General features: G+C 42.5%; 1 protein-coding gene and 1 pseudogene across 1 annotated transcript in view; both read right to left on the reverse strand.

Annotated features, from left to right (window-relative positions):
- The window catches only part of LOC149320685 (uncharacterized), a 33,934-nt gene extending 16,723 nt beyond the window's left edge, over positions 1–17,211 (reverse strand). Inside the window, exons 1-4 of the mRNA XM_089500156.1 lie at positions 16,892–17,211; positions 8,864–9,820; positions 4,775–4,910; positions 44–802 (exon numbers count right to left, since the gene is read on the reverse strand). Coding sequence (XP_089356282.1) covers positions 44–802; positions 4,775–4,910; positions 8,864–9,637 — 1,669 coding nt within the window. The 5' untranslated portion in view covers positions 9,638–9,820; positions 16,892–17,211. The remainder of the gene's footprint in view (positions 1–43; positions 803–4,774; positions 4,911–8,863; positions 9,821–16,891) is intronic.
- A 4,127-nt stretch (positions 17,212–21,338) lies between these two features.
- Positions 21,339–24,770, reverse strand: LOC149320686 (uncharacterized; annotated as a pseudogene).
- Positions 24,771–26,986: the final 2,216 nt, after the last annotated feature.

Here is a 26,986-nt window from a genome sequence, read left to right on the forward strand (position 1 = left end):
TGCACAAGGGGCTCTCCTGCACCCTTCCCAACATAACACTCACCCAAGAGCCATCCCTTCCCATCGGGCCACGACTCCAGGAGTCTTTGCAGCTGGGAGAGCTGGAATATCCGGGCATCGTGAACGCTCCCAGGGAACTTGGCCAACACGTGGGTGAAGCACCCCGAGGCGTCGCAGGTGGCCTGGACGTTGAGGCTGTGGAAGTTGTGGCAGTTGCGGTAGAGGGCCGGCATGTCCGCTGGCGCTATGATGGGCACATGGGTACAATCCACGATCCCAATGACGTTGGGGAAGCCTGCGATGTCGAAGAAAGCTTCCCGGGTGCGGCGAAGTTCCGAGTCGGTGGTGGGGAAAGTGATGTGTTCATGGACGTGGCGGAGCATGGCCTCCAAGAAGGCATCCAGACAGCGGCTGACGGAGGACTGGGAGACCCGGAGGTTGTCTCCTGTCATCCGCTGGAAGGACCCCGTCCCGAGGACCTGCAGGGCTATCAGAACCTTCTGTAAGGTGGGGATGTGCCTGCGGCTGGCGGAGGCACCGTCCAGGTATGGCGCCAGCAGTGTGCACAGGTCTTGGATGGCCTGGCGGTCCAGTCGGAAGCGGGTCAAGCATTCCTCGTCGGAGACTTGGAGCTCGTGGGTGCGCATCCGGATGAGGCGGGTCCGTCGGGGTGGCCGCCTGCTGTGGATCTCGAGGTTGGCGGCATAGACAAGGTCCAAGAGGCCCTCATCGTCAGAGCTGCCCTCCTCTGGGTAGAGGGGAAGGGGGCCACCTGCCCGCGGTTCCACCTGCCCAAGGCTCCCTGTGGGATCAAGCGGGGGGGAGAGATCCTGATTACACTTGGAGTTGGGGAGCTGAGTAGGACCTCTTTCATGTACATATTTACAACCGGCCCTGAACATTTGTGGCTTTAACTTTTGTGGATCTGATTATTCACGGAATTGATTAATATATTCTCTCTAGGAATCTTTAGGTCCTATAGCATAACTCTATGGTCAACGTCCACCAGAAGTTGACTATAGAGTTGTGCTGGAGTACCTACAGATTCCTAGAGAGAACACTTCTCTAGGCCTTTGTTGGTCCCTCCAGTGTGATTCTATGGTCAGCCTCTGGTGGAAGTTGACCAGAAAGTTGTGCTGGAGGACCTGGAAGTTAATAGAGATGTGTTCTCTGAATTGAGAACACATCTCTATTCATTTCAGTTTTCTTATTTTGCAAGTTTCCACTTTCATAGGGGTCTTGTGCCCCTAACCCCAACAAATATGGAGGGCTCAATGTACATATCTTATGTAAGATATACATATATCTTAAGATCAGGCTTCCTCTCTGAGGCCTTTGTACTCAAGAGGCACAAAATGGGCCGGTGGTGCCATTTTTGACTATTTACAGAAGCTGCCGTAACATTCTTTTATTCTCTCTCACTTCTTTTTCAAAAGATCCCAAAGGATGAACACTGTTCCCTACTTTCTTGAACAAACGTGACTATTGCAAGATCACCATTCTGAGATCATGCCTCTTCGCTTAGCTACCATTAAATAATGGTAATGATCTTGCTTCTAGACATTTGTCTGTGTATTAGTATTTAATTTGTTTGCATTTCATGTCAATAGGTCTATTTTTTTATTTTTGATAACTGTTTAACAACTGTTCATAAAAAAATAAAATAACAGCTTGACCAAGATCTCAGTAAATGTGACTGGATGAGTGTCATCATGGCTCAAAGTACCATCCAACCATTTTTGTCTAAATCGCAGAGTGAAATCATTCAGACACATATGAAGCAGCCAGGGATGGGATGAATACTCCCATTTGTTCATTTCCCAATCAAAACATGGGTTTCCCAACAGCCATGAAAGAATAAAAGAGCAATGAGACACCTGTCCCCCACCCCCATCCCCCAGTTCTCAAACATCCTGAAGCATTCCTAGCAAAGTATTCTATGGAGAAATATACATGGCTATGTATTTCTCCATAGATTAATATTTTGGGAGATTTGAATACTGGGGAAATACATTCATTTTCTCCTGTAGCAGGAGAAAAACTATAATTAGTCATTTTTACTTGTGAGGATGAAATAGTGGAATATATATATATATATATATATATATGCTTTTATTGCATTTTTTGGTATTTTTAAACTGCACTATTTTTATTATATTGTGTTGTTGTTTCAACAACAACAGGATGGAGCCATGGCAGTTTAAAGCAGTGTCAAACTGCAATATTTCTACAGGGCAGATGTTTCCAAGTTATGGCGACCCTAACGTGGAGTTTTCTTGGCAAGATTTGTTTAAAGGAGGTTTTCCATTGCCTTCCACGGAGTCATAGTCCACCATTAATCCCATTACTGGGAGAAAGCAGTGATATAATTGAATATAGTAATAACAATGACAATGATAGGTAGTGCCAGAGCCAAAAGGAGGCAAAGCCAATCCCCTTCTCTCTCTCTCTCTTTCATACCCATTGGTGTTTTTCCCCCCTCTGTCACCCTCTTTCACTTTCTCCTTGTCCAGTAGGCTATCCTTTAAATGCTTGTAGAAGAGGTCTGAACTCATCACAGGGTTCTGAAACTAAGCCCGGGAAAGAATTCCATTCTTGTTCCACCTAGAATCATAGAATCTTAGAGCTGGAAGAGATCACAAAGGCCAGATATCTAATCTAACCCCCTGCCATTCAAAGAGACCTTGCAGCACCTTTGAGATTGTCTGGGCAAAAGAAGTTGTAGCATCAACTTTTGTAGACTTGCTCTAATTCCTCAGATGCATGGAGCAAAGTGCTGCCCAGGAAGGACCTTTATCATCAGACTTTATGAATAACCTTAAAAATGCCAAACTTGTAGGGGATGGTGATGAAGTGACAAGTTCAATTTTAACATAAAGGTCGTGAGGAAGTAGACCAAGTCTACAGAAGCTTATGTTACAACTACTTCTGCACAGTTAGTTATAATGGTGTTAGAAAATCCCTTAGCATACTGATAACCCAGACTAATACAGCTATGTCTCTGAATCCTATCCCCATGCCATACATGAATACACTCACAAAAGATGCCCATCTAACCTAGCCTTGGCCTGGTCCAGAGAGTCTCAGACAGAAAAAGATTAATTCTCAAACCTCTTTATTGGAAATGCCAGCTTTTGGATGTTGGAAATTACTGCAGGATCTGATAAAACTACCTCAGAACAGTAGCTAAGCCAATTTCCACAGGAGTGTGCAATTGCAAGGAAATTATGTAATGCAATAGCCCATGTACAGCACACTGCAAAATGTATGGGCTACAATTTCCAGTCTGTCCAACTGGCACAACTACAGGCCAAGTGTGCTCATGACGATGGGAGCTATAGTCCAACACGCTTTGCAGACCACTATGGATTGGTCATGTCAAAAGTATAAGATGCCATCAAAGTTTCTGCAAAGTCTGAAAGCTTACATTTCGGATGTGACACATATACCTTTTAGTAGTCCAGCTAGCCTTTCTGGCAATGTCTTTCTCAAATTTGTTTTAACATGTGCATTCAACTATATACATGGTGAAACATGTGCTTAGCTATCACTCTGCAGACTTTTCTGCTGTAAATAACAGCTTAGAAGTAACTGAGGATTTTGGATGTTGCTGTACTTTGCTGTATGCCCAACATGGCTACTCCTGGGTAGGTTTTCAGGTTTTGAAGATATCACATTTTAACTACAACAGGAGAATCCTAATAGGGAGCCAAGGGACTGGGACTTTTCTCTTTGACGTTTTTATCTCCAATAAAGATAAAACTTCTTTTAAACTGAGAATGTATTTGGTATGTTTTAACTAAACAGCATCTAAACGTTTTTCAAATGCAACCTCACAGAGATTTATTGAGAAATTCAATATTCTCAGCCAAAGAATCATAGAATCATAGAGTTGGAAGAGACCTCAAAGGCCATCCAGTCCAACCCCATTCTGCCATGCAGGAACTCACAATCAAAGCATCCCTGACAAATGGCCATCCAGCCTCTGTTTAAAGACTTCCAAGGAAGGAGATTCCACCACCCTCCGAGAAAGTGTGTTCCACTGTAGGACAGCTCTTACTGTCAGGAAGTTCTTCCTAATGAAGAAACCAGTGGAGCTTTGAAAGCTTGCATCAAGTATTTTTTGCATTTTGGTTGGCCCAATATAGGTATTGGTGTTTTGGTGATTTTGGATGTTATTGTACTTTGAGGATTTTAAGTTCATGAGAAGATGATGGGATAGGTATGCTCGCTGCAAATCCCACTCCCAGAACATTTCAGATTTTTTTTTTTTTTTAAAAAAAGATGAAACAATGAAGTGTACTGACTAACACACTTTAGCAACCTTCCAAGGTATGCTCCCAGATGTGGATTTTGCATAAGCAGCAAAAGTATTCAACCTGTTCCAGCAAGTGCCGCAGACAGCTTTATTCACAGTTTGAGTAATGGAACAAAGAGTACATGTACCCTATTTGTGGACGACACAAAATGAGAGGTTTTCAAAAGCAGAAGTTTCCATTCATATGCTACAAAATCAGAGAGGGCTGCAGAGGACAACATGCCAAGGAAAAAGTTGAAGAAAAGTATCCCCGGGACAAGCTTAAAACCTGATACCAAAGCCTGGTCTGTTTCAATGGGCTCCAAAACCCTCTGTCTTGTCCATACTTTGGGCTAAGGAGTTTATATTACAAAGGCTGAAAGAACACCTCCAGATCTTAGGCACCTAGCATCACCCCAAGAATCAAAACTGTTTGACAAACTGATACACACATCAATAACTAAATCAAGTTCTTACCCAAATTGCTGGCCTCTTCCTCATCAGCCTCTTGTTTGGCTTCCCTGAATAATTGTTTTGGCACAGCACCCGATGGAGGTTGCTCAGCCTCAGCTTCAGGAGAATCCGCGTTGTCCATTTCAAAGAGCCCCAGCACCTAAAAATGACACCAAAGATCCTGCTCAGGCTCCAAATTGCAGGGTTTGGGAAATAATGGGGACATCTGAGCACAGCTCAAGGGGAAAAAAACACTCCTTCTCCTCCTCCTCCAGGTTGAGTCTCCCTTATCTGAAATGTAGGGAACCAGCCATGTTTTGGATTTTTTCGGATTTTGGAATATTTGCATATAGATAATGAGATAGATTGGAGATGGGACCCAAATGTAAACATGAAATTCATTTATGTTTCCTATACATCTTATACACATAGTCTGAAGGTAATCTGAATTCTACCACATAGCCTGAAGGTAATTGTACAGTATAATATTTTAAATATTTTTGTGCACGAACCAAAGTTTGTGTACACTGAATTATCAGAAAGCAAATGTGTCACTATTTCAGCCACCCATGAAAAAAAACCTTTTTATTTTGGGTTTTGTAAATCTGGATAATGGAGACTCAATCTGTACTACTACTACCATTATTATTATCATTATTACTGGCTGCATCCAGAATCCTCCAGACAACATGGCCAAAGTAACTTTTCCACACTGTGTCTGAAAGATGGATTCCTCCTACCCTCGCCTTCTGTAGCAGAAGTGAGGAACCCGTGGCCCTGAAGCAGTTGTTCATAGAATCGTAGAATCATAGAGTTGGAAGAGACCACAAGGGCCATCCAATCCAACCTCATTCTGCCATTGTTGGTCTTCTAGTTCCTATGTCAGCATGGCCAATGGTCAGGGATGATGGGAGTTGGGATTCCCACCCTCAGTCCAGCCTACTCAGTAGGATTTAACACTTCCAGAAGGGTTTAGGCTTCATCTACACTGCAGAAATAATGCAGTTTGACACTGCTTTAACTGATGTGGCTCAATATTATGGATTTCTGGGATTTGCAGTTTTGTGAGATATTCTCTATCAGAGAGCTCTAGTGCCACAGTAAACTACAAAGTAGGTGGGTAAAAAGGGAGTTTCCCCACCAGCCATACACTGTTATGAGGTTTTCCCTGATGAAATGCTAAACATTTTGAGGGCAATTTGGGTTTTGAATTATGTCCATTAGCTCTACAAAGCAGAGCCAGCACAATGGAGCGGTTTGTGAGTTGGACTATGACTCTAGAGACCAGGGTTCAAATCTTTGCTCGGCTACTGGGGATGCAACTCTCTTAGCCTAAGAGGATGGCAACCTCCTCTGAAGAAACTTGCCAAGAAAACCCTGCTATAGGGCCACCTTCGGATCATCATACTTCAGAAATGACTCGAAGACACACAACAGACTCACAGCTCTACAAAAAAATATTCCTGATGGAGGAGAAAACTGCTAGAAATGGTTTGATCAACACAGCTCTTGGAAGTTTTGGATTCACTAAATAGTGAGGTAGATGTGGATGTTTGAAGGCCTGGGGAGGAAAATGGACAAAGTGAGCACCCTCCCCCCCAAAAAACCCTTACCCTCATTTCTGTCAAAGCCATCCCCCCAAAAAAACAATACTGGAATAGCGGAGGGATTTAGAAAAGGTGCTTGTATATTAGCTGCCCCAGTATCATTTCTAAAAACTATGCAAGAGGGGGGAAATGTAGAACTGTGTACAGTATCAGACCATTACAATTCCTGATCTCGGCTTCCTTTTCCCAGTTCCTTTTCTGGAAATTAGTGTTTTATGTCTACTTCACATTGAGGAGAAAACTAGCAGAGGCAAAATAATTTTATCTGTCTTACTAAGTGTGTAGTTGGAGGCTTTTATGGCCGGCACCCATAATTTTTTATGTTTATGTGGCCCTGTTCTGGAAGAGCTTATTCCTGACTTTTTGCCAGCAGCTGTGGCTGGCACCTTCAGAGAATGCTGGTATGGAAGAGAGTGGGGTATATGAAGATGCCAGCCACAGATCCTGGGGAAAAGTTAGGAATAAACTCCTCCTGAACACAGCCACATAGTCCGAAAACTGCACAAAAAATTATGTCTTACTAAGTTTGATGTTTTCTTATGTTTTATGGAGCAGGGGTTGGCTGGCTCTCAAAGCCAAAATGGTTCCTTATGTGCTCCTTACAGTTCTGGACCTTGTAGCTCCATTTCTAGCAAAAAAATAGTTTTTTAAAAAAAGTCAATTCAGCTTGGAATTGTATCCTGAATAAACTGTACTTTTCATCTAATGAAAATTAATTTTATGTTATGTTAATTTTATGTTAAGCAAAGCTACATATAAAGAATGTTCATTTATTAAAGTAACCAAACGACTTTCAATCTGTAAAGAGGGGTTAATATTGCATTTTATTAATCTTTTCTGAATATTTCCATTTATTCCCAAGAAAGAGGGGAAAAACTGGGAAAGGGAGGCAGGGGAAGGAAAGGGTTAGGGTAGGAACATGGCATAGTGGTGTGAACATTGGACTGTAACATCTGAGACCAAGGTTTAATTCCCAGCTCAGCCATAAAACCCACTGGGTGATCTTGGGGGCAAGTCACACTCTCTCAGCTTCAACCCCATTATAGCCTTATGCTTGCCATAAGCTGAAAACAACTTCAAGGCACACAACAAGTGCTGAGGAAACAGTTGTGATAAATGCCTGAGTATCAACATTATTATTACTTCTGTTGTTTAATAACATTACACAACCAAGTGCAAAGTAACAGGGCTCTTGTGTGTCAGTGTATGTGTCTGTAAACTTATAGGAATACTCAGAAGTGGTTTAGCCATTTCCTTCATCTGAAACATAGCCTACTGCACCTGGTATGTGTTGACAGTCTCCCATCCAAGTACTAATAGATCTGACCCTGCTTAGCTTCTAAGACCAGAAAGGGTCTGGTGCCTTTACGGTTCTTAGAGGGTTTTATTATTCAAAAGTTCCCAGGGCTTGGGGGAAAGTGTTTGAACTCAAGCTCTTAGGATGTATCCACACGGCAGAAATAAAGCAGCTTGACACAGCTTTAATTGCTATAGCTCTAAATTGGGATCTGTAGTCTGGTGAGGCATTCAGCCTGGTCTGTCAGAGAGCTCTGGTGCCTCACCAAACTACAAATCCCAGGATTCTGTAGGATAGAGCAGTTAAAGTGCTGTCAAACTACTTTATTTCTGCAATGTGGATACACCCTCAGATGCCTCCAAGATTTTTAACTCCTACTGTTGCTGTTGTGTGCCATCAAGTCATTTCCAACCCTAAGGCAAACCTATCATGGGGTTTTCTTGCAAGATTTCTTCAGAGGACGTTTGCCATTGCCTTCCCCTGAGGCTGAGTGTGACTTGCTTAAGTTCACCCAGTGGGTTTCATGGCTGAGCTTGGAATCAAACCCTAGTTTCCGGTGTCGTAGTCCAACACTCAAACCACTACGCATGCTGGCTCTCTATAAGGTTTCCAACTTTTCAGAGCATGCTACCCAGGGAAGTCTGCAAACTGTAGTCAAAACAAGTTATTTCCCCTAAGCTCTGGACGTTACCCTTATTTGCCCACCTTCACAGGATGGTATTTCATCTCAGAGAGCAGTGTGGCATAGTGGTTTGATATTGGACTACAAATCTGGAGACCAGGGTTTGATTCGTAGCTCAGCCATGGAAACCCATTGGGTGACCTCAGGCAAGTCACACACTCTCAGCCTCAGGGGAAGGCAATGCCAAACCTCTTCTGAACAAATATTGCCAAGAAACCTCACCTTAGGGTCACCTTACTGTTGCCATAAGCTGGAAATGACTTGAAGGTACACAACAACAACAGGAGCTATAAATGCTGGCTGGGGGAATCTGAGGGTGCAGAAACAAAGCAGTTTGACACTGCTTTAACTGTCATGACTTTATTCTACACAATCCTGGGATTATGTGGTATTCATTTTGATCCTCAGGCATTTATCACAACTGTTTCCTCAGCACTTACCACCTATCCACCAAAAATGCTAGCCGTAGGGTCGCTGTAAGTCGGAAACAGTTCGAAGACACACAGGAGCTCCCGTTTCACCCATACCTGCTGTTCCCTCCTTTCGGCTTCCTGCTGCATCTGTAGGAAATCCTCAGCCAAAGCAGCCGCCTGGGAGCAGCTCTCCGGCTCATGTTCCTTCACCCAGCTCTGGATCTCCGGCGGCAAGATGGCCAGGAACTGCTCCAGGATCAGCAGCTCCAGGATCTGCTCCTTCGTGTGCCTCTCAGGCTTCAGCCACCGGTGGCAAAGGTACCAGAGTTGGCTGCACACCTCGCGGGGACCTTCGGCCTCCTGGTAGCGAAACTGCCGGAAACGCTGCCGCTTCATCTCCCGGCTGGCAGAGTCGTCCCCCACGACCTCCTCCTTCACTTTCAAAATCCCTGACTCGCTAATCTCCCCGGAGTCCAGGATGTGGTGAACCTCTGCAACTTCTACACGGCCATGGCTCAGGGGATGCCGGGCGGCCCGTCCGCCCCTTGACCACTGGCGAGCCACCGCCGGCCTCTCGGAGGAAGGCGAAAACGTCTGCCGCTCTTCCCACTCAGCCGAGCGCGAGACCGGTGGGTTCCTCCACCCCGAGCGAGAAGAGCGGGTCGTGTTGAGGAGCTCTCTTTTTTGAGACATCCGGGCTCGGGGCAGCCTTCCATCTTTTTCTCGGTGCCCCCCACGAGAGGCCTGTCCTTTCCCTCGCCACCTTTCTTCCGGTTCAGGGTTTTCAGCTTCTTCCTCTTCTTCTTCCATTTTCGTCCCCCGCCGAGCCACCTGCTCCAACGCACCCTGGAAATGGAGTCTTGGGGCTGCTCCACGTTTGGTGGCCATTTTGGGACTGCCTCAATATCACCGTCTCGTTATGTTTCCTTTTCCTTTCTCTTTCTTTCTCTCTCTCCACGAATAAAAGAGTTTGGGGAGGCTTTGATTTTTAGTCTGTAGAAATGGCTGTTCAAAAGTCTTCACCTCAGAAACACATGGAATCTTTCAAAACCAACGTCAATGGCCTTCTGCCTGTAAAATGGGAATAGAGAACCAAAATTAATTGGGAAGACCAGCAGAAGGAAACAGAAGACCAAAATCCACCAGCACAGTGAAATGGATAGCATGAGGTAATTTGGGGCAAATTGCTATCTTTTAGCCTAACCTACCTCACAAATGCAAAGGGATCTTGTAGCATAACTGATATCAACTGAATGAAAGATGTTGCAGCATATGCTTTCATAGACTAGGTCTACTTTCTCAGATGTTTCTTCAGACCAAGTCTACAAAAGCAGGTACTACAATGTCTTTTACTCCGTCTCAAAGGTGCTACAAGATCCCTTTGAATGTTGATATTCCAGACATAATACAGCTATGGGGATTATCACACGGAGGCTTACTGTGCTTAAGTCACCAGCAAAACACTCCAAAAGCGCAGAGGTGTGATAGTTGGTCGCGCTTCTGAAGCGTCACTGAAACGTCCCCTCTCCTCTCCCGTCAGCAAAGCATTTGCGGAGCAGCCATTTCTACCTAATGGAAGTTCGCATTATTGAAGAAACGGCTGCTCTGCGACCACTTTGTCAACAGGAGAGGAGAAGGGAGATGCTTCAGTGATGCTTCAAAAGTGTGACCGGCTATCACACCTTCGTGCTTCTGGGGTGTTTTGCCGGCAATTTAAGCATGGTAAGCGTCTCTGTGTAATAATCCCCTATGTCTCTCAATTCTTATTTCACAACTTATTGATTATAGAATTGCTGGAGGACATGGAGATTCCTAGAGAGGTGTTCTCTCAGATAAAAAAATGTGGTTATTTTTTAATTTGCATTTTTTCTACATTTACAAGGGTCCTTGACCCTTAACCCCAGCAAATGTGGAGGGAACCACTGTAGAATATAAGGGGAAAAGCTAGTGTGGTGGAGTGGTTGGACTAAGACCAACCACTGTAGCGAGGTTCAAATCCTTGCTTAGCCATGGAAACCTTCTTGAGTGACAAATCACACACACTCAGCCTCAGAGAAAAGCAATGGCAGAACCACTCTGAACCAATCTTGCCAAGAAAACCGGCAACAGGTTCGCCTTGAGGTTACCATAAGTGGGAAATGGCTTGAAGACACACAACAACAAGGATGTATGCGTTCAGCATGGTAAAAGCATGGCTTTCTGAGAACAGCCAAGTTTCTAGCCCAACCTAGATAAGGCTTGCAACTGTGTGAGCTGTACCTGATGAAATATTCTCAACCAGAATACAATGGATCATTGCAAGTAGTGGATCACTGCAAATGATAATTTCAAAAGGCTGGGGTTTGGTGGTTTACATTGCCTGGTTACGTCCTTTGTTCCTTTCTTCAGCTAGTGGAGGGTGCAAAGCAAGGAAATACAATACAAAGTCTATTATCCCCAGTAAGTGAACTTAAAGGCAACAGACTGTTATTCCAGTCAGGCAGCAACCTGTTGGTTATTTACACAGTCAGGAATGAGGAGAAGCATTGGGGGATTTTCTCCTTCAATCATCCAAATAATTTGGTCTGCTTCAGGTATATTTTGCTGCAGTGGTTTGATATTGGACTACAAATCTGGAGAGCAGGGTTCGATTCCCAGCTTGGCCATGAAATCCACTGGGTGACGCTGGGGAAGTCACACACTCTGCCTCAAGGGAAGGCAATGGCAAACCTCCTCTGAACAAAGATATAGCTGTGTTAGTCTGTAGCATCAGTATGTAGAGATCTGGTAGCACCTCTGAGAATAACTGAAAGAAAAAAGTTGGCAGCATGAGCTTTCATAGACTTCAGTCTACTTCCTCAGATGCATTTGGTGGAGTGAAAGCCAGGAACAGACATATATATGCCAAAGGTATGTGAGAATGTCATGTTAAATTCAAAATCCTTTGGGTATTCAAATTGAAAATCCCTTGCTTCTTCATTTCCTTAGTCAAAGGATTTTGAATTTGAATTGACATTCTCACATGCCTATGGCATATTGTATCTGCCCCTGGCTTCCACTCCACCAAAAGCATCTGAACAAGTAGACTGAAATCTATGAAAACTCATGCTGCCAACTTCTTTCTTGCAGTTAGTCTCAAACGTGCTACAAGATATCTCTGTATTTTTATTGTTATTGTTATTCTTTCTAAATGCATCTGAGGAAGTAGACTGAAGTCTACGATAGTTCTTCTTTCTTGCGGTTGGTCTCAAAGGTGCTTCAAGAACTCTCTACATACTCCTCTGAACAAATCCTACCTCCATGCTAGGTTTCCCTAAGTCAGAAACAACTGGAAGGCTCATAACAACAACAAACCTCAGGTAGCAACATTTTTCTGGTTTGCTGGTTATTTCTGTTTCCAAGTTGGATTGTAAAACAGGACTGAACCTGGTTCGCTGAGAACTTAGCCTTAATTTGGCGGGTCATCAGAATGGCTATATAGGTTGAGTCTCCCTTATTAGGAATCTAGAAGACCAAAATATTCCAAAAATCAAAAAGTTTTTCATGGGTGGCAGAGGTAGTGACACCTTTCCTTTCTGGTATTCAGTGTGCACAAACTTTGTTTCACTCACAAAAATATTGAAAATATTGTGTAAAATTACCTTTAAGATATGTGCATAAGGTGTACTGTATATGAAAAATAAATAAACTTCATGTTTAGACTTGGGTCGCATCTTCAAGATATCTCATTATGTTCGTTGTTGTGTGCCTTCAAGTAGTTTCCAGTTTATGCCGACCCTATCTTGGGTTTTCTGGGGCTGAGAGTGTGTGATTCGATCTCCCAGTGGGTTTCCATGGCCAAGCGATGAATCGAACCCTTGTCTCCAGAGTATGCTCAAACCACAACACCATGCGGACTCTCTCTTTTATTATGTACTTATAGTGAGTCCTTTGTATTCACTGGAGTTTAGTTCCTGGACCCCCCCCCCCCATGGATACTAAAATCTGTGGAGGTTCAAGTCCCATTATATACAATGCTATAGTAAAATGAGGTCACTTATATAAAATGGCAAAATCAAGGTTTGTTTTTTGGAATTTACATTGTTTTTAGTACTTTCAAGCCATGAATGCTTGAATTCATGGATACAGAAAGCTGACTGTACATGCAAATACAGAAATGAAATGAAAAACAAAACAAACAACAACAACCTGACATCCAAAATCTCAAGCATTTCAGATAAGAGAAACTATGTGTCAAAACATACTGCAGAAATAGTCCAGCTTGACACTGCTATAACTGGTCCGGCTCAATGCTAGGGAGTCCTGGGAGCTGTAGTTTATTGTGTGGCTCCAGAGCTCTCTGACAGAGAAGGCTAAATGTCTCACAAAACTATGGTTCCTAGAGTTTCCTAGTATTGAGCCAGGGCAGTTAAAACTGTCTCAAACTAGATTATTTCTGCAAGTGTGTTTTGGACCTGTGTGAACAGAGTGCAGGACTAGAAAGACTTTTTGTCTAATCCAACATGGCACTTAATAGGCTCTAGTGTACTGTCTACACTGACTAGTATCTGCTCTCTAGGGTCTTTTTTCAGTCATGGCCGGAGTCCGTGAGGTCTGGACTTTGAACCTTTTGTGTACAAAGCATGTTAACCTAGTGCGGAGCTATGGTCCTTTTCCAAAGGACTGGGAACATAAGAAGTTGCCACGTTCCCAAAAGTATTTTTGGGTCTCATTTAAGATTCTCTAGGGTCTCAGACAGCTGTCGTTTTTAGCCCTATGTACCATTACTCTGTGCCAGTGTGGTGTATTGGTTTGAATGTTAGACTACAACTCTAGAGAGCAGGGTTCAAATCCTGGTACAGCCATTAATACCCACTAGGTCAGACTCTCTCAGCCTCAGAGGATAGCAGTGACAACCCTCTCTGAAGCAACCTGCTAGGAAAACCCTGTGGTTGGTTTGCCTTAGGGTCACCATAAGTCAGAAATGACTTGAAGCATTTCTGAAACAATCCATTACACTTGAATGCAATGTTAATTTCAATGTAAACCTGAAATGTAAACAAATCATTACACCAACTAAGGTTTCAATTCAACTCACATTCTCCCAGTTGAGAGCAGAGTACAGAAACAACTTTTGAGAACACCAGTTTGAGGATTCTGGGAGCCGTAGTCCAAAAGAGTTACATTTTCTAAGCTTTGGGCAACAGTGAGGTGGGGTAGGAACTTGTGCCCCAAAGACACTTTTGGATTCCTTATTTCCATTAGCCCCAGTCAGCAAGGCCAATGGTCAGGGCGATGGGAGTTGAAGTCTCACTATATCTAAAGGGGCATGAATTACCCCCTCTTAGTGTGCATCTACACTGTAATATAGTTTGATACCCCTTTAAGTACTGTAGTTGCACCCTGCAGAATCTTGGGATTTTTGATTTTGCAAGATATTTAGGCTTCTCTGCCAAAGAAAGTAGGGTCTCCCAAAACTACAAATATCAGCATTCAGTAGGATGACAAGTTAAAATGGTATCAAAAGGCAATATTTTTATGGTGTAGATGCACCTTGGGGCAGGAGTATGTGTGTGTGTGTGTGTGTGTGTGGGAGGGCATACATGGAGAGCCAGTTCAGGATGAAAGTTATACAGTACAGTGGTCCTTCCACATTTGCTGGGGTTAGGGGTGAAGGACCCCTGTGAATGTGGAAAATCCACAAATAATTAAAAAAAACCCACTATTATTTTACCTAAGAGAACATCTCTATAGGAATCTCCATGTCTTCCAGTGCAACTCTATGGTCAACATCTGCCTGAAGTTGACCATAGAATCATGCTGTTTTCTATAGGAATTTCTAGGTTCTCCAGCACAATTCTATGGCTAACGTTCAGCAGAGTTGTGCTGGAGGACCTAGAGATTCCTAGAGAGAACCTATTAATCAAAACCTCAAATAATCAAATCCACAAAAGTCTAAGCCACAAGTGTGGAGGGGCAGCTGTAGCTGCAACTTTGAATACTGATCCTTCTTCGTGGCTACTCTTTTCTAAGACAAAAGGAATTTGCTGGATTGTTAACTTGACCCAGATTTCTACATTTTACATTGCCTTATTCTGTTAGTAACAACAAAAAGTTCTCTTAAGGTAGGAACTGGAGCAATTAAAATCCGCTAAACAACGCAATCTTAACATACAGCTTTCCTCAAAAGGAAAGTCCACTGAGTTTAATGGGGGTAGAATTCAGCTCCCTTTGCATACCAAGTTCAAGAGGGTTTCCAGGTAACTAGGTCTAGATTCAGACATATAACTGTGTTAGTCTGGAATATCAGGATGCAAAAGGATCCTGTAGTGTCTTTGAGACCAATTGTGCCAAAGAAGTTGCAGCATCAGCTTTCGTCAACTTGGTCTACTTCTGAGGAAAGTTCATGCTACAACCAGTCGGTCTCAAAGGAACTACAATATCTATTTGCATATAGGTCTAGATTGACACCCCTCATCTCCCAAGCATGGAAATATTATCCTGAGAGTAAGCAATCCAGAACTGGACTGACTCCTGAATACACTTGCACAGGATTGGGAGTAAGCAATCCAGAACTGGACTGGCTCCTGAGTAGACATGCCCAGGACTGGGAGTAACCTCTGGACTGATTCCTACATAGACATGAGTAAGGAATAAGCAATACAGAACTGGACCAACTCCTGAGTAGACAAGTCACATGCATAGGATTGGGAGTAAGCACTCCAGAACTGGCCTGACTCCTGAGTAGAACTGCATAGAGTTGGGAATAAGCACTACAGAATTACACTGACTCCTGAGTAGACATTGCACAGGATTAGAAATAAGCACTCCAGAAGTGGACTGAATCCTAAATAGACATACACGGGATTAGGAGTAAAGTCTCCAGAACTGTACAGACTCCTGAGTAGATAAGCACAGGATTGGGAGTAAGCACTCTGGAACTGAACTGATTCCTAAGTAGACATGCATAAGATTAAGAGTATGTTCTCTGGAACTGAACTGACTCCTGAGCAGGCATGCAAAGGATTGGGAGTAGGCCCTTGAGAACTTCTGAGTTGACATTGCACAGGATTAAGAACTGAACTGAACTGACACCTGAGTAGACATACATAGGATATTAAGATTTCTAAAACTGGACTGCCTCCCGAGTAGACTTTTTCAGAACTGGACTGACTCCTGAGTAGGCATGCACAAGATTGGGAGTAGGCACTCCAGAACTGGACTGACTCCTGAGAAGCCATTGCTCAAAACTGGGACTAAGCACTCCTGAACTGGTTTGACTCCTGAGTAGACATGCCCAGGATTGGGAGTACCCTCTCCAGAACTGGACTGACTCTAGGAGTAGAAACCTCTAGGATTGGGAGAAAGTGCTCCAGAATTGGACTGATTGCTAAGTAGACATGCACAGGATTAGGAGTAGACATTCCCAAAACTGGACTGACTCCTGAGTAGACATTCCCAAAACTGGACTGACTCCTGAGTAGACATTCCCAAAACTGGACTGAATCCTGAGCAGACATTTCCAAAACTGGACTGACTCCTGAGTAGACATTCCCAGGACTGCTTTACCCAGTTTCCCCCTTCTTAAAAAAATACAAAAAAATACATGTTCTTTTCCACATCTGATCACTTCTCTTTTTATCCTTTTTGCAGCTGGACAATCTGCAAAGGAAAAAAGAAACAAATAGAGCAGAAGGAGAAAAGGAGAGCAAACTGTGTGTTCCAATTCCAAAACCCTTTCCTGATCTTCTTGGGAGGAGGCCACAAAAGAGGATGCCTCTTCTTCTCCTCCTGGGTCACCCAACCCTAAACTGGACAAGAAGGGGAATAAAACAAAATAAAATCCAAGCCCCAAGTCTCCAGATCTGGAAGCAAAGGAGAACAAAGACAAGGCAAAAGCTTTCCTTTCTCTGCCCCCCCTCCTTTCCCTTGTCCTTGTCTGGTGCCATTGTCCTGAGCAGAGAGGCCATGCTGGAAAGGATCAGCCATACAAAACCTCCTTCCCCCCCCCCCCCCCCACATCCTGGTTTTTGAAGGCTTTTTTCCTCCAAAATCCCTCCTTTTTCCTTTCCAGCAACCCAAACCCAACTCCCCTTTCATTACTTTTCTTTGCAAAAAAAAAAAAAGAGGGTGAACTTCATTTTCTTCTTCCTCTTCTTTGCATCCTCCCATCTTATTACCTACCATGCATCCTCCTGCACATTGCTTGCTTCTGCAACTGCAAAGCTTCTCTTGCATGCAAAAGGAAAAGAAAATAAACTCTAAATCCTCTTTCTTTTTTTCTTTCTTTCTCTCTCTCCTTCACCTCTGGGGGAAAAAAGGGCCTTGGGTATTAAGAGCCTCCTCTTAGCTCAAGTTTCAGATCCTCTCTGGGCAATGCAGCTCTCTATCAGTTTAACCCATCCAACCCCTTTCCCTCCTCCTTTTGCTCTGCTGAAAACAAAAATATTTCAATATTTTCTCTTCTAGGATTGGATTTGCAAGGCTTGGGGCATCAACCCAGATCAAGGGTTGGAATGATTTGGAATGGCATTTTTGGTTTTGTTTTGTTCCTTGCATCCCTGGTTTTCTTCTCTAAAGGATTCTTGCAAGGTTGGTGGCAGAAAGGAAAGAGTTAACTGGGTAGAAGTGAAGATATCTATATAAAAAATAGTCCTAGGCGGAAGAAGAGGGGTTTAAGGGAGGGATTTAAAAAGCCAGACAATGCCTTTCATTGGGGAAAAAAAACATTAATGAAGTCAATTTTGCAAGAATTGCCAAAGGTTGCATGCTTTCTTCCTCCTGGCTGGTTGCAGGAAGAGAAAAATAAATAAATATCAACACACAAATTTCAAAATGATAAAAGAGACTTAAGGAAGGAATGTTGCCAACCAGGCCTTCTCCTCTTACCTGCTTCCAACAGGTTGAGAACAAAAGAAGCAGGTGCCCCTAAAGAACTACAAATCCCAGGGTTCCATAGGCTGGAGCCAGAGCAGCTATAGCAATATCAAACTGCATTCTTTCTGCAGTGCAGATGCAGCCCAGAAGTAATACACTTTTATGTGGGCATTAATTCTGTGTATAAAGAGGGAATGAAAAGTGGGGGTATACTCTTAGTGAGTTATAATAATAATAATAATGATATAACAACAACAATTATACTTCAAGTCAATCAATCAATCAATATTTATTGATTAGCCTGTATTCCATCTCAACAATTATACTTATATTATTATAATATAAATTGTTTTTATTAAAACAGTGGGAAAAAACCCATGGATAATCAAACCTAATACATAAAATAATGTTTCACTATAAATATAATGAGTTGAATTCAAATTGTTTTTGTGAAAACAGTGCAAAAACAAACAAACAAACAAATCATGGATGGTCAAACCTAATACATAAAATAATGTTTCACTGTTAATATACTGAGTTGATACAACGAGCCAAGTTCAAACTGTTTTCATTAAAACAATGCAAAACAAAACAAAACCATGGATGATCAAACCTTTTAATATGCAAAATAATATTTCGCTGTATTAATACAATGAGCCAAATTCAGATTGTTTTCATTAAATTATATTTTTATTATTACATTATATTATTATATTATATCATCATCGTTGTTGTTGTTGTTATTATACCCCATGGATCAAGGCGAGAAACAACAACTAACAGACACGCCACATCAGTTAAAATACAACTATTAAAATACACATCAATTTAAAAGGACATGCATACAACGTAAAAGGACAAGATGTACACATTTTAAAACAGTTCACGTAACAACAACAACAACAACAACCTGTTCTAGGCAATCACCCAACAGGCAAATTTTCCACCCAGCACACTTGTGTTGTGAAGGAGACGAGCTGCACCTTTTGAATTGCTGCCTGTGATATATAGTTGTTATAATATAGTTGTTATAATAATGTCTTGTCTCTTTAGTGGGAAACATACAGGCAAACAAAACAAGGGGACTTAAAGCATAAAGGGTACCCCCCATGGTAAGGGTGTTTGGTGGCCCTTGGCTACTTTGGACTCCTTGGGCAACAGAAAAGTAGACCTTGGCTGCTTTGGACTCTTTTTTTCTGGCCAACAGAAAAGTGTATTGCCTTCCAAGGATGCATCTGCACTGCAGAAATAATGCAGTTTGACACCACTTTCTATAAAAATAGAAAACCACTTTTTTTGTATGTGAGAGAACACCTCTCTAAGAACATCTAGATCAGGGGTAGGCAACCTTTTTGAGCCGGGGGCCGGGTTGCTGTCCCTCAGACAACTCAGGGGCCAAAGCCGGGGGGTGGAGCTTCTACCCTCCGGGGAGGAGCCGCATGCCGGGGGCGGAGCTTCCACCCTCCGGGGGCCAGGCCTCCTCCTCCTTGCCGGCCCCTGATGGGGCCCCAGGCCCTGTCAGAGGCTGGGAAAGAGCCGGCGGGGGCCACCAGCGCTGGAGGCCTCCCCCTCTTTACCGGCCCCCAACGGGGCCCCAGGCCACGTCAGAGGCCGGCAAAAAAGTCCCAGAGGCCCGCTGCTGCCGTCAGAGCCCTGTAGCAGGGTCCCGGCAACCTCAACTGGCCTCCTAGAGGCCGCTGCCAATGGCAGTGAAGTCTCGCGCAACCTTTCCCGTGGTCGCACGAGACGTCGCCTCTAGGCCGCTACCATTTTGTTTTTCAAAATGGCGGCAAAGTCTCGCGCGACCACGGGAAAGGTCGCACAAGACTTCGCTGCCATTTTGAGAAATAAAATGGTGGCGCCTGGAGCGGCAAAAAGCCGCAATCGGTGACAGCAGCGGCAGGAGTGGGCAGGGGCCGGCCAAAAGGCCTCCACAGGCCGCATCCAGCCCGTGGGCCGGAGGTTGCCAACCCCTGATCAAGATCCTCCAGTGCAACTCTATGGTCAACATCATTTTAGTAATTAGTCAGTTTTGTGCAGAATTATTTCTGTTGAATACTGCTGATGATGAAGTGAGGGGGGGGGGGGGGAACCCATGGGAGAATTTTATTTTACTTTTTAATGACAGCCAGGATGATTTTTGCAAAGGATTGGAAACAACCTAAAATTCCAGAGATAGAAGACTGGTTGATGAAGTTATTGGAAGCAATGGAAATGGACAAACTTACATGAATTTTACAGAATCAGAAAGAAAGCAGATTGATAAAAGATTGGGACAAACTGATAGAATTTTTAAAGAAAGAATGGGGGAATTTAATTTTGTTAGACTTATCAAAACGGATAAACAATATATTGTTATTAATTTCATGGAACTTGGTTTTGTAGCAGTGTTTGTGTGAACTGCTAGTTAAATTAAAACAAGAAACAACAGATAAGGAATACTGTCTTGAGATCACAACCAGATATATAAATAAATATATAAAGTGAAACAGTGTAAGGAAACAGAAGACATTTAAGGATTCAAGTTAAAATAGCATGGAGAAAGAAAGCAATAGAAGATTCCCCAAAAATATACAAAGGAAGAAGAAATGTGATACGTGTTTAGTATGATTGTAAATGCAGATGTGTGTAGGACATATGTATGTATTATGGTTGTTTATCTGTATTGTTTTAATAGACTTGAAATAATAGAGTAATAAAAAAAATAGTTTTGTGATTTTGTCTTTCAAGAAGAGTGCAATCTTGATCTATCCAAGGACCCATTTTTTTCTCTTTTTGGCCATGACATTGTAGCTATGTAGCTGTTCAGGACTTGGGAATCATGGCGCCTTCCTCCTAGTTTCTCAACTAGAGTTCATTACAGGTTGAGCCTCCCTGATTTTGGATTTTGGAGTATTTTGGAATTTGAAATATCCAGGATGGCTGAGATAGTGACACCTTTGCTTTCAGATGGTTCAGTGGACACCAACTTGGTTTCATGCAAAAAATATATAAATATTTATCCAAACGCAAAAGAATGGTTGCTAAAATTATACGATTATATGGAAATAGATAGATTGAACTGGTCTGTTAAGAGGAAAACAATGGAAGAATTGTAGATCAGATTGGGAGCCATTGATTATTGTTATTATTTTAATTAGGTTTTATTTTTATGTAATAGAAATGGGGAGAAAAGGCTGTTATCAGTTTGATATGAACTTTGGAATCTGTGAGATAAATCAGTTAAATATTATATGGTTGATTGATAAAGTAGAGGAACAAAGATAATATTTTATGTGAAGAAGTAGTGACTGCATTCATTTAATCAGACAAAAATAGAGTCAAGGAAATCAACATTACAATTGTCTATGTTCTTATGTTTTTATGTCCATGTATTTGTTGATGTAAGACTTACGTTGTTTCGTGTATGATTTTAATGAATTAAAAATTAATTTTAAAAATACTTTTTAAATTATGTATAAAATTACGATCAGCCTATGTGTATTAGGTGTACATGAAACAGAAATGAATTTCACTTTTAAACTTGGGTCCCATCTCCAAGATATTGCATTATGTGTATGCGAATATTTTTTTTTTAATCCTAAATACTTCTTGTCCCAAGCCTTTCAGGTAAGGGAAACTCAACCTGTCTGTATATGCAATTGTCATAAAAGCCATTTCCTTGGAAAGGCTGCTCCAATTTCAGCTTAGTTCAATGGCTGTGCCCACCTTCTTCAAGCGAAACCATTGGATGGCTGAAGTAGACCATGATGAGTTAGGGAGCTAAGAGAGAGAGAGAGGAAAAGATGGAATGGAAGGTACAGGATCAAACAGACAGAAGAGAGTTAGAAGAAAGTAAGGAAGGGAAGTCTGAAAAGTGAAAGGAACTGAGGGAAAAAGATGAGAGAAGAACAGCAGGATGAATGTGCCAATGGTGATAATTGTGGGATGGCGTTTGTATGAATGGATTTGCAAATCATAGAATCATAGAGTTGGAAGAGACCATAAGGGTCATCCAGTCCAACCCCATTCTGCCTTGCAGGATCTCAATAAAAGCATCCCTGACAGATGGTCATCCAGCCTCCAGGATTTTGGCCTTACCCAGTTTTGGCCCTGCCAACATATGACATGAAGACCTTGGAAACTTTTCCATTAAGAGACTAGCTCTTAGGAAAGACAGTGTTGCCCATCCTAGACACAGTTCTTTTTAATGTGGTACTCTGAGTTCTCATGAACACACACTTAAAATGGAAATGACCTCATGGGTCTAAATTCCAAAATTACTGTATAAATTTATAAATTTTAGTAAAAAAAAATCAACCCCTAAAACCTGGGCCAATGTAAGTGTTGTAATCTTATCTTATCAAAATAGGAGCCTTCCCCTTCTCTGAGTCCAGTGGCAAAAGGTGAGAGCTTAGTATGTCCTGGGAGCACCTTAAAGAAGCACCAACACCCTCTACTCTCTCTGCTGTAGTGCCACTTCTAACCTTTTTGAATTTCAGCATGGAAAAATAGCAGCATACTTTGACATCGTTCTCATTTGCTCCATCCTTAACATCCTTGTTTCATGCCCCTAAATTTTACCCTGAACTTATACATGAGTTATATCAAAATCTCTAATTCTGGTCCCAATCCTGCCCTCAATTTATACATGAGGTTGATTTATAGTTGAGCATATACGGTATGCTCATCTGCCATCATGCAGAGTTACAAATGCAAGGGCGATCCTAAGGAGTCCTAAGGAGGTCCTTTGTTTACATGAGATGCAGAAATCAGTGGCAGAATTTCATTACCATGTAATTATATCAAGTAAGAGTAATGCTATTAATTGTTTGTTCAGGGACAGTGGGGCTGCTTTGATTTTTAACCCATGGTGTTGTGTTTTGCACGTGGGTTCACCTTATTATGCTTCCCTCCTTTGATTTTTATACAGTATATAACAAAAATATTCCAATAAATACAGAAAACAGAGAGAGATAAGAAAACAGCAGTAATCTATATTACATGAGATTGCTTTGAGTATAAACTCTTTGAGAACAAGTGTATGTATGTGTGTGTGATTCAATTTAACTCTTAAATTGAAGACAATGGGACACGGGATTATGACGGTTTCTAGATGTTGTTGAACTACAACTCCCACCAATCCTCACTTTTGGTTATTCTGGCTAAGCCTAGTGGGACTTGCAGTCCAAGATCACTGGGGACCCATGGGCTCGTTCCCACTATGATTTAAAGCAAATTGCTGGTCAGTTTATATGACCGTTGTTCCCATTTGAAACTGGTTCCAATCCTACTTTGATCGATTTCTGTTGCAATAAAGTGAGGTACACGGGGGAGGAAAACACTTTATCCAGACACTAGTTTCTAGTGGTTCTGTTGGAAAGAATCAATTCCGGAGCATGTTCAACAAGTGGGAATGACGAATCTGAATCACATCATTCTGGAGGGGAAGCACTAATGGCAGAGGGATGTTTACCATGCCTCCTCAGTTTTTGGTAGATTCACCCCCCCCCCCCAGCACTGCCTTTGTGCTTCTTGTGTGACCTATGGGGGCATGCTTTTTAAAAAAGAATTCATTGAAAATTTGATTCATTGATTTTGCAACTACTTGGAATCAGGGAGACAAGCAGTTGTTGCAAAACCAATGAATCAAATTTTCTATCAATTTATTATATATATATATATATATATATATATATACATATATATATACATATATATATATATATAGAGAGAGAGAGAGAGAGAGAGAGAGAGAGTTCCCAAGCCAGGCTGCCCAGGCTGCCTCTTATATCACTGATGATGCACAAATGATTGACATGCATTTTGAAGGAGGACAAACTAATGGGGACGACAATTGTGCCAAAAAATAAGCAATTATAAGGGGATAATGAAAAGATCTGCTTTCATGGTGGGAATGACGGACCTTTTGGAATCGATTTACCAACATGGAGTGAAGGCAAATCCCAAACCAGTTTAAATGTAAGTGGCAATGAGCCCATGATTGGCACTCCTGCTTTAGGAACATCACAGAATAATTGCATCTGACCAGATCTGTGTTATACTTATATAACTATCAAAAGAGATAGCTGATTTCAAATTTGACAAACCCCTGCAGTCAAAAACATCAACGATTTCCTAGGAATGTGTATTTTTGTTTGTCCAATAAAATTTGAACACAGCCTGAAGCTTTACCGCATTCTGGACATTCATACGGTTTTTCTTCTGTGTGGATTCTCAGATGTCTGTTAAGGAGAGTGCTCACACCAAACATTTCCCCACATTCAGGGCACTTATATGGTTTTCCCCCTGTGTGAACTCTCTGGTGCCTGCTGAGTTGCTGACTCACAGCAAAACATTTCCCACATTCCACACATTTATATGGCTTTTCTTCTGTGTGGACCCTTCAGTGAGTAATAATCTGTGAACTGTTACAAAAGCTTCCCATAGTCTGGGCACTGGTAGGGTTTCTCCCCTGTGTGTGATATTTTGTGCCAGATCAAGTCCAAACTCACACTGAAACTTTTGCCATAATCTGAACACTTAAATGGCCTGTCACCAATGTGGATCCTTTGGTGATTTTTAAGGTGTTAACTTTGGCGGAAAGTCTTTCAGCACTCTGAGCATTTGTATGACTTTTCCCCTGAGTCAGTTCTCTTGTGTTTAATAAGCTGTGAACTCACACTGAAACTTTTGCCACATTGTTGGCACTGATATAGTTTTTCCCCATTATAGGTCCTTTCATGCGCTATCAAGTTGGACCTCAATGTGAAGGATTTCCCGCAGTCCAAGCACTTGTACGGTTCCTCCCTGGTGTGGATTCTCTGGTGTGCTATCAGGCCAGTGCTCTGACTGAAGCTCTTCCCACACACACCATATGTCCTTTGCTTCTGCCTTTTGGAGGTAACTGTAGCTTCATGGTTCCTCTCATAGTTTCTTCTTCTGGGCAGTTTCCTATGTTTGTCACTGAGTGCAATAAAGAAGTTGTTTCCTTATCTTGCAAACATCTTTCTCCTTCACTAGGTTCTACTCCCTTTGAGCTTTTCAGATGTTCTCCTTTTGCAAATTTTGCCAATCTTCATCTAGAGGGGAGAAAATCATGAAAGCTTTGATTAAAGGTTTCCGATTACCTCTTTTTAACGTACTGATTGTAGAATTTGTTTTGAACAACCTGGACACTCTGATTTTCATCCATGAAAAGCTCCATGTGAGCTTGGTCCAAAACACACTGCAGAAATAATCTCAGGGCTGGGAATTGTAGTTTAGTGTGACCAGAGCTCTCTCAGAGAGAAGGCTAAATGTCTCACAAAACAACAGTTCCCAGAATTCCCTAGGATTGAGCCAAAGCAGTTAAAGAGGTGTCAAACTGGATTATTTCTACAGTGTATTTTGGATCCTTGTGATCAAATAGTATCTGAATCCAGTTCACCTGAGCCTTAGGTTTTGTCTCAGGGCCCATTCAGACTACACTTTACCCCGGATCAGGAATCGATTTTTGCATGTGAAGTTCATATTGGCCCCGAATCTCTCACAATACATTTCGAGGCATGCACAAGTGTTTCGTGGCAAATGCCCTTTAGCGTGGGTCATTTAGAATTGGTGTCAGGGTGGAAATAGGGCTTTTCACTCATGCAGACAAAGCCTATGTCTGATGCTCTAATCCAGGTTCCTCCATCCTGGTGCCCTCAAGGTGCTTTGGGCTGCAACACTCAACATCCCTGACCAAGGGCCCCCCAGATGTGCTTACTGGGAGACAAAGTTCAAAACATCAAGAGGAATTTGTTCTAATCGGGGGATGGACAATTGTCAATTTAGGTGGCCCCACAGGCCGCACCATGCCTCAACTATTTGTTTAAAGGTTCTTTCCACAATGCCCCTGGTGATGTGAGAGGCAATTCCTCCACATTTTTGTCCCTCTCTGGGCCATTATGGGCCAGGAGGCCTTTTGGCCAACGTGGAGTGATTCAACAGGTGACTTCTGGTTTATTTCATGTTGGGGAAAAAAGGTCTCTCTTGAGTCTCCTGTTCTTTGGAGAAGCAGAAATCATACTGAAAATGGAGCAAGCTTGTTTCTGCTGCTCCAGAAACTGGAATACAGAACAATGGATCAAAGCTAGAGGAAAAGAAATTCCACCTAAATATGAGAACAGTGAGAGCTGTTCAACAATGGAATTCACTCCCTTGGAGAGTGGTGAAGCTTCCTTCCTTGGAGGACTTTAAACAGAGGCTGGACGGCCATCTGTCAGGGATGCTTTGATTGAGAGTTCCTGCATGGCAGGATGGGGTTGGACTGGATGGCCCTTGTGGTCTTTTCCATGCTATGATTCTATGAACATCCTTGACCAAGGGCCCTCCTAGATGTGTTTACTGGAGCCAAAGTTGAAACATCAGGAGGAATTTGTTCTAATTGGGGAGTGGACAATTGTCAATTTAGGTGGCCCCGCAGCATGCCTCAACCATTTGTTAAAGGTTTTTTCCACAATGCCCCTGGTGATGTGAGAGGCAATTCCTCCACATTTTTGGCCCTCTCTGGGCCATTTAGGACCAGAAGAGGCCTTTTGGCCAACACTGAATGCTTTAACAAGTGACTTCTGATTTACCTCATGTTGGGAAAGAAGGATTTCTTTTGAGTCTAAAACAGGCCACAGGGACAAAAATTTAGGGGGGGAAATGTAACTTATTTCTCCAGGACACATTTGTTGTTGTTGTTTTTAAACATTAACTTAAAATTTTGAATGACAGGAGAGACACAAAACAGCCCGGGGGCCAGCAAATGGCCCATGGGCCGCATTCCTCCACTCCTACTTTAACCATTCCACTACATTCCCTCTATGTAACTGCTTTCCTCTGTCTTCATACATTGAGCACTACTACTTTCATTCCAAAAAGCATGAAAATGAGAAAACTGAGAAAGAATGTAAATGTTTTAAACAGCTGCTTTTTCCACCTCCTCCTCCCAGTCTTTGAAAGGACCAAACTATCCTTGGATCTCATAGGCAGCAATGGAGGGATGAGAACTGAGCTGGAGACATCCAGACACTTTTGCCTTAATGGTGTATATATTTCATTTACATTGGTGGCCTGTCTGTTTCCAGCAAGTGCTTGCTTCCATATCACATTATCTTCACAACAACCATAGGAGTAGGGCTGGTTGAGAGCAGCACTGGATGATCCAAGGTTACATACTGAGTTTTATGACTCCGAAGAGGACTGAGGCCCCATTCTCTCTAGCCCATTTGCGCTGGATAGAACTGGGCAGATCCGGTTGCCCCCATACCGAAACTCCCCGGGTAGAAGTTCTGACTACCCTTTACCTCGATCGATGCAATTTGCCCCTCTGAAGTTCTCATTTGCAGTACCGCTTTAAAATGCAGCCTCCTTTTTTGTCAATCAAATTCACTTCCGCTTTTGTCAAAGGTGACA

The sequence above is a fragment of the Sceloporus occidentalis genome, unplaced genomic scaffold (genome assembly GCF_023333645.1).
Source record: "Sceloporus occidentalis isolate IW3139 unplaced genomic scaffold, rSceOcc1.0.p SCAF_1, whole genome shotgun sequence".
NCBI lineage: Eukaryota > Metazoa > Chordata > Lepidosauria > Squamata > Phrynosomatidae > Sceloporus > Sceloporus occidentalis.